The 8,396-nt window shown below is 45.8% G+C and overlaps 1 protein-coding gene across 1 annotated transcript in view; it reads right to left on the bottom strand.

The window, feature by feature from the left end:
- Positions 1-2,199: 2,199 nt before the first annotated feature.
- Positions 2,200-8,396, bottom strand: part of Mmp7 (matrix metallopeptidase 7) — an 8,611-nt gene continuing 2,414 nt past the window's right edge. The window contains exons 2-6 of the mRNA XM_005346782.2: positions 6,474-6,700; positions 6,240-6,388; positions 5,625-5,753; positions 3,905-4,066; positions 2,200-2,352 (exon numbers count right to left, since the gene is read on the bottom strand). Coding sequence (XP_005346839.1) covers positions 2,333-2,352; positions 3,905-4,066; positions 5,625-5,753; positions 6,240-6,388; positions 6,474-6,700 — 687 coding nt within the window. The 3' untranslated portion in view covers positions 2,200-2,332. The remainder of the gene's footprint in view (positions 2,353-3,904; positions 4,067-5,624; positions 5,754-6,239; positions 6,389-6,473; positions 6,701-8,396) is intronic.

Below are 8,396 nucleotides of genomic sequence, written 5' to 3'. Positions count from 1 at the left end.
ATGACCTTCTTTACAGCTTCAATGCCTGCCCGCTCTATCAGATCAGGAAGACTCATATTATCATACAGCACATCTGTATTTTCAGAAGCCACTGGTGTGGAAGGAGAAAAAGAACATGAAGAACAAGTGCACCAGAATTGCTATAACCCGAATTACCTGTAACATTGCCAAATGTGTGTGCAGATGCCATAGAAGTACATGCCCTCGGGGCATGTATGTGTTTTCTCCATGGCCCTCAAGTAACATGCTCCTTTAGCTGCTACTGGATTGCCTGCAGGAAATTGCTTCCCACTTCTCAGGAGCCGCACTTGGAGGGGGCTATGCTTTCCCATCTCCAGCATTTAATTGCAATTAAAACAGAGCCCAGGTCTTTATTTACTAAGGAATATTCTATTTACAAATGATCTTTATGCCATTTCATTGAAGAAGGATCTTCTATGCTCAGTCAAGGGGGCTTCATTGTTAAGACTGATACAAGGGATAAGACATGCTACAAGCCCCAGGAGACCCAGTCCAATCACTGTGCAGGAGACTTTAAACCAAAGATAAGAGCAAGAGACCAACTGTTTGGAGGGCATGAGCCAGGCATGAAAACTTTGAAGAGAAGCCCTCACCTACACGATGGGGAGGTCAGGACATGGACACCATCCTGGCTGATGTGTCAGGAAGTGGTGTCTTCAGAGCCCCAGAGCCAGGTTTCATCCCTGCAGCATCGTATAGATCACTCCAGTCCTGCATCCCCTTCCCAGCTGGGATAACTTAGCATCCTGGCATTCGGGCATATAGGGAAGACTGGATAAGGAAGGGAAAGCCATGCCAGCAGCAAGAGAGATACGACATTCTTTTGCTCAACACAGAATGTAAGTATTAACCCAGCAAAAGGTGCTTGGTGCATGACTGCATTTGCTTATGGTGAACCTTATGGGTTGCTTTGTTGTCTACAGAATCAGGAGCTTGAGTTCACGAACTTACAACTTCCCGTTTGCCATTACAGATGTCTTTTGTTCTGTTGAAGTGTCTTTGATCTCTGGTCTGTGCACACTGTAGTGTGGATTATGGCTTCACTGCTCTGATGCATCTCTAGTGGCTATGCTGGTATTTCCCAGTTTTAGAGCATTGAAAGACGTCTCTAAGTGAAATGGAAAAGACGAAGGATGCACCTCTTTAGAGTGTATGATGGGGCATAAGCTACATCAACAAAACAATATATTTTTGATTTGCAGGGAGAACTCTACACTCATGAGGATGAGGAAAGAGGGAAGGGCCAAGCCGTTGGAGGCTGTGTCCTGATGCCCCAGAGATTGCCTCCCAGAGAAGCTTGTTAATGAGTGGGGGGCATGAAATGAAACACAGGACGCAGGAAACTGCATTTCAGTGGAAGCCTGGCTTTACAAGGGTCTGAAGGCCAGGCCTGGAGAGAAGTAGACAGTTGCAGGCAGAACTCAGGGAGAAACGGCTGATTTGGTTAAGTGCATGGTTCCAGGGCAGTAGGTATCCACATTACGGTTATCCACCCCTCCCCGTGAGTGTGGTTGTGTAAGCATTGGTGTGCATTCACAGAGACCAGAGGATGTCGGGGGCCCCACTGTCACTCTTCAGCTTACATCTTACGACCGAGTCTTTCACTGAGTCTAGAGCTAGGGTGGCAATCAACAAGCTTCTGTCTCCACTCTGCTTCCCTATCACCACTGTTCTTTTCATGTGTTGTAGCTGAAAAAGAAGGCGATACTGACATTGGATTGGTAGAGGGCAGTGAGCGGGAACCCAGGATACAGCTGCATCGGGACAGGCATTGGGACAGGAACTTAGAGCTGATTGTAACTGTGAAGCCGGAAGTCCTCGGGAGCTCAGGCGTTCTGTGGGAAGAACTTGGCTTCACAGAGGATTCAGAGATGGCTTGAGCCCAAAGGATAGGGAAGTGTTATAGCGTGGGGCTATACCAGTGACTAACTAGAGGCGGCATGCCCACCTGCTCCATTTGGAGAAGATGTACCAGAAGAACCTCAAATAATATAGCTGGATTCATTCTGACCTTGTCTTTGATTCATCTTCCTTTGTCACTAAAAATGTTCTCTCAAACATGAGTAATTTCTCCATGGAATAGCAATGGGATTACTTGTGCACATATTTATTTATATCTATCAACTGCATGTCACCTGAGACTAGTCAGAATCATCCAGTAAAGATGAGCCTCAGAGGCGCAGAGCCCACCCCAGTACTAGAAAACAATGAAGCACATGAGTCCAGGAAGGGCGTTTGCTCATTCTGATTGAGGAATGCAACAGACATCCCAATGATTGTACAGACAGTCTCTCTGAAGTGTCTACATCTTCTAGGAATCATTCCTCTTTCCTGTTAAGAAAGGAAATACCAACATTAAGATGTCATAAATCACATAGGAAAGCTATACTTATGTACAAAAACAGCATTGTCCCAGGTTCAATTCCAAGCATCCAACAAAACAAAACAAACCCAAAAAGTCATCTGTATCAGCTGGATGAGGTGTGTGGGGCACAGGCTTCTAATTCCAGCAACAGGGAAGCAGACAGGGGGGATTGCTGCATATTCAAGCCCAGCCTGGTCTACATAGCAGTTGCAGGACAGTAAGAACAACACAGACAGAACTTGTTTAGGACTCTACACAGCAGGTGGTACCGTGCTGCTGTGATAGCCTCCTCTGCAACTATTGTCATTAGGAGTACATCTTGGGAAATGTTGACCCACAGTGAACCCAAGTTTGGCAAATGCTTGCATTCATTTCTCCTCCCGTAGAAACAATTTCCCCTGAGTACAGGCCTCTTTTTTAGTCATTAAAAGACTCAGATCTTTCTTTTTTTTCTTCTTCTTCTTCTTTTTTTTTTTTTTTGGTTTTTCGAGACAGGGTTTCTCTGTGGTTTTGGAGCCTGTCCTGGAACTAGCTCTTGTAGACCAGGCTGGTCTCTAACTCACAGAGATCCGCCTGTCTCTGCCTCCCAAGTGCTGGGATTAAAGGCGTGCGCCACCACCGCCCAGATCTTTCCACAGCATATTTTCATCTTCATTTATGTGTGAGGTAGGCTTTGGTGAGTATGTAATTCCAGATTCTCGTGTCTGTCTAGCTTTAAGAAGGGGAAGATGCAGAAACATGTCACCATACCTGAAGTCAGGGACCTAACTTGGCCATGGAAGCCACATGCTCTGCACAAGTCACTTCCCCTTGAACGTTCTCTTCTCACAGTTTTCTGGGAACATGGAGTTTTACCATGCTCCTCACCTGTCTCCCAAACTCTATTTCCAATGAGCTTCATCAAGCAAAAACTGACTGACTTTTACTTTCGATGAAGTTGATTTTAGAATTTGTTCAAAACTAAGAAGGAGAAACTGGGATACAAACACTGAGAGATTTCATGGTCGGGGTTCCCATAGCTGTTATGTCTGTGGGTGACCACTTTCCCTACATGTTTATAACAACAGGGAAGCGTGGGTCCTGTTAACCAGGGAGGGCAACTCCTTGGGAGTGGGCAGTTATGGATGATGCTTGGGATGGGGGCTTTCTTGCTGCATCTGAGCTGAACAAAGAAGGATGGTGCCTATCTGTCCCATAGTGGACTTCCTTCTGAAGCTTAGAGTATGAAATGTGGGCTGTGGTGGGGTGGCTGAGTGGCTAGAAGCTTAGTCTGATGGGTAGCATGCACAGCATAGAACATCCTCTTCAGGGATGTAGAAAGGCTGTTGCTTCACCTAGGAAGGTGTTTATTGGTATCTGTCTGAAGTGCTGAGGGCCTCAGACAGGCTAGCCTCCCACCGCCCTGGCCTACTCAACAGGTTTCCAGGTCTAAGTCCCGCTGTGACTCTCCAGGTCCCCATGTCTTGACATCTTTCTTTCAAGTCTGACATTTTCTTCTCGAGAGCCATTAACTCTTACCATATAACTTCTGAATGCCTTCAATGTCGTCTTCTGTAAGTCCGAAGTCTTCTGTGTGGCCGTTTTCATAGGTAGGGTACATCACAGACCCAGGAACAGAAGAGTGACTCAGACCCAGAGAGTGGCCGAATTCGTGGGTGGCAGCATACAGGAAGTTTACGCCTGCAGCCAGAGAAGTGTACATAGTAAATATTAAAATAACCGTATAAAGGCCTGCAATTGTCACATCATAATGGAAGCAGGAGCCACCCCACCCCAGCATTCCTTAGCTACTGGCACTGCTGACTTCCTGTGCCCAAAAGCAACTTAAGGAAGAAAGAGTCCAGAAGGATAGAATCCACAAAGTCAGGGATAGAAACCGCAGGTGACAGAAAAAGGAATCCACAGGTCCGATTTCATCTACACATAGGAAGTACAAACATGCACACATGCGTGTGCTTGGGCGTGTACACACACACACACACACACACACACACACACACACACACACACACACACAGAGGGAGAAAGGGTCAGAGAGGGAAGGAGAAAAAGACAGACAGAGAAGAAGCACAAGGTGAGGGTGCCCCATCAAAGCCTGCCTTCAGTGGCGTGCTTCCCTAGAATGTTCCCGAACAGCACCACCTACTGGACAGCAAGTGTTCAAATACTGGAGCTCTCAGGGACATTTCACGTTTACACCAGGACAATAGTGAGAACCTGAAGGAGTCCTTTGGAGAAGTGACCTAAGGTTAGGAACCTAAACCAGCCTCCCAGACAAGGAGCCAATGGGAGAGCAGAAGAAAGGCTATGGCAATTTATAAGGAAATCAGAATTCAAGGGAAGAATAGTATACTTTGCCAGAAGGCAAGAAGGGGGAACTGGGAAAAGGTCAAAGATGCAGTCCCTTCAAATCTTTGTGTGTTGAGGCTTTTCTGGAGAAGGCAGAACAAATGTGTTCTTGGGAGCCTCAGGTGTGGGCACTGTGTTCTTGATAACCTCAGGTTATCAAGGATGAACTAATTAATCCACTGCATATTATTACTGTTGGTTTTAATTTTGTCATTAGAAGTTGTTCTGTGTGGTACCCAATGCTGAGAGAGCTAACTCACTGTTGTCATCAGCTCTCGCCCATTAGCTCTCAATAGCTTTGGCCAGGAGAGTGTAGTTAGCTGCTCTGGCTGCCCTCAGTTTACCCTTTAGGTTTATTTATTTATTTAATTTTGAGGCAGGGTTTCTCTGTAGCTTTTGGTTCCTGTCCTGGAACTAGCTCTTGTAGACTAGGCTGGCCTCGAACTCCCAGAGATCCGCCTGCCTCTGCCTCCTGACTGCTGGGATTAAAGGCGTGCGCCACCACCGCCCGGCTTACCCTTTAGGTTTATGACCAGGTTAGTGCCCAAGTCCTCTTCTGGTTAACTTTTTTATTATCTTATCGTATGTCTTTATTTTTATTTAATGTTTGTGTGTGCGCATGTGTGTGTGTGCCACCACAGCACACATATGGAGGCCAGAGGACAATTTGTGACAGTCAGTTCTCTCCCACTATGGGTTTCCACATACATCACACACACAAATTAAAAAAGAAGATATTAAATGAGATAAAACATTTAAAGCACGCACTACAGGAGGTACTTAAGGTATCTCTAATTGTTATAATTAAAGCAATGATCAAAGTAAGATTGGGTGTAGGTCTGGGCTTTCTAGAAAGGATATGCAGTAGAGGAGACATAGCCCACTCTACCTGCACCATCACCGTCCGTCCACTGTTCATCCCCGTCAAAGTGGGCATCTCCTCCCAGGCCTGGCCCAGGCGCAAAGGCATGACCTAGAGTGTTTCCGGGCCCATCAAATGGGAAGCTGTCTCCGTGATCTGCAAGAAAATGCCATGATTTCTGTTAACAGCTCAGGTTTTCTCTGGTCGTCTGCATCTCTTCAGATCATACGGTTATGAAGGTTGGAGAGAGAAGCCGGTCCAGTGAGTTAAGCTCCTGGCACCAAGAGCCATTTCCACACACACATAGAATGAGCTGTGAATCTGGTCCAGGTGTCTGTTATTAGATCCACTGCTCAGTACTGGTGACCACCATCTGTGGAAGGCTCACTGGAGTCAAGATCTTAAAACAGTGTGAATGTACGTGTGTGTGTGTGTGTGTGTGTGTGTGTGTGTGTGTGTGTGTGTGTGTGGTGTGTGTGATGCTGAGAACTGAAACCAAGGCCTCTCATTCGTTAAACATGTTTCACCAATGACAACCCTCTATAGTGCTCTTGGGAGGGTTTAAATCTTGAAAAGAAAACACTGACATAAATAGCAAAAGGTAGAACAGCACACAGACTTAGCCTGCAGAGCCATCCTTACCTCCCGTTGCGAAGCCAATCATGATGTCTGCAGTCCCCCACCTCACCCTCCTGAAGTTCAGTGGGATCTGCTTACTCCACATTCTGAGAGCCTTTGCCACCATTTGATCCACCGTGAGCTGTGGTAGGTCTGAAGGATAGGACATGATTCTGGCAGCACACAAAAAGACAGAGTTTGAGTTCTCAGGGAAAAGGTTTTGTTGCCTCCATCAGAATGAGCCGAAGTGAGCCTCACCTGAAGGTGACTTTTCTGGACTGCCATTTTGGACTGCCTGGCATTAGTGAGTATTTTGCAACATCTGGCACGCCACACCTGGGTTTCTGCATTATTTCCACAGTACGGGGGGACAGCTTTCCAGTCATGGGCAGGCCAAAGAATTTCTGCATTTCCTTGAGTTTGACCTCTAGGCTGTTGCCTTCTTTTCCCTTCGAGTCATGAAGGTAGAATTTCCTAAGATAATTCTGGTAGATAGAGAGTAAAGGATCTTTTATTTGAAAATATGCATCTCTTTTACCTGCTGTTGTTGCAGATTTGAATAGTTCTTTGAAGCCAGAATCGTTGTAGAGTTATGGAATAAAGTGAGTGTTTCCCAGCAAGGGAAATGGAAACGCTGCCTGCTGTTGCATAAGATAAAGAGAGGAACCCTTAGGATCAGTGTATTCTCAATACACACCACCCACTTTCTATAGCTTGAACTAATTTTTACAGGAGCTGGAAGTATCAGCATGTCTTTGGTGAACACACCAAAGGCTCAGTTAGAGAAGAGCTTGCCTCAAAAACTTGAGGGCCCGAGTTTGATCCCTAGGCCTTGTGAAAAACTGAATGCATCTTTAACTCCAGTGCCAGGGAGGAAGAGGCAGGAAGATGATTAAAGACTCCCACTATCAACTTCTAGCCTATACACACACACATACACACACACTCTTGCACTGTCTCTCACACGCACATGCATGCACACACACACATATACATACACACAAATATATACACACATACACACAAATATACACACACATACACACACATACACACACACTCTTGCACTGTCTCTCACACACACATGCATGCACACACATATACATACACACAAATATACACACACATACACACAAATATACACACATACACACACTCTTGCACTGTCTCTCTCACACACATGCATGCACACACACAAATATACATATACACAAATATATATACACATACACAGAAATATACACACACATACACACACTCTTGCACTGTCTCTCTCACGCACATGCATGCACACACACATATATATACACACAAATATGCACACACATACACACAAATATACACACATACACTCTTGCACTGTCTCTCTCACACACATGCATGCACACACACATATATATACACACAAATATGCACACAAATACATACACACACATACACATATGCATACAGAGAGCGAGCGAGCACTGGAGCACAAAGTAAGACTATTAGGTATCATAGATCGTATGGGGAGATGTAAGTTTCCTTATTCTAGTAAGGGCTGCTGCCATTTGGCTATTTACATTTCAGTAGGGAAGAAGAAATCACATGATTGTTGTTTAACTAGTCTGAGTTAGTTATTCGGGAAGAAAGCACAGTTAACAGCATCCAAGTCTTTGTTCAGGTCCACAAGCTGAGTTGGTGGCAGATCTGTTTAGAATCTCCTTATCTGCAGTCCCTTTCCCCCTTTCCTCTTCCTCCCTTTGGACTCTTTTGCTGTTAGCACACCCACTGGGAGGTGGTGGGATAAACCAGATCCCCTCCCATACCTTCCCGTGCATAACAACATCTGAAAGTCTCCAGGTGTCCTGCGATGCAGTGGGAGACCTTCAGCCAAATGTGAAGAGGCAAGAGCTGACAGCGGCTCACTAGGGCACTGAAGACCCTTCCTAGGGGCAGGTGCACATTTGCTCCACATTTATTTCAACAAAACCTCGTAACCACCCTGTAAAGCAGAGCTGGAACGTTCACCTCTGATTTATATAAAGACACATGCTTAGAGAGGAGAAACAGCTGGCAGTGACCAACCAGGTGTTTGCCATCCACTTCAAGAGAAACTTCTTTAGGAAAAGCTACAGGCTCAGGGAGGGTGCAGCTGGAGGCTCAGGGAGGGTGCAGCTGGAGGCTCAGGGAGGGTGCAGC

Source organism: Microtus ochrogaster, chromosome 5 (genome assembly GCF_000317375.1).
Source record: "Microtus ochrogaster isolate Prairie Vole_2 chromosome 5, MicOch1.0, whole genome shotgun sequence".
Taxonomy (NCBI): domain Eukaryota; kingdom Metazoa; phylum Chordata; class Mammalia; order Rodentia; family Cricetidae; genus Microtus; species Microtus ochrogaster.
Note: the sequence above shows the minus strand (reverse complement) of the source record. Positions and strands in the feature narration are given on the sequence as shown.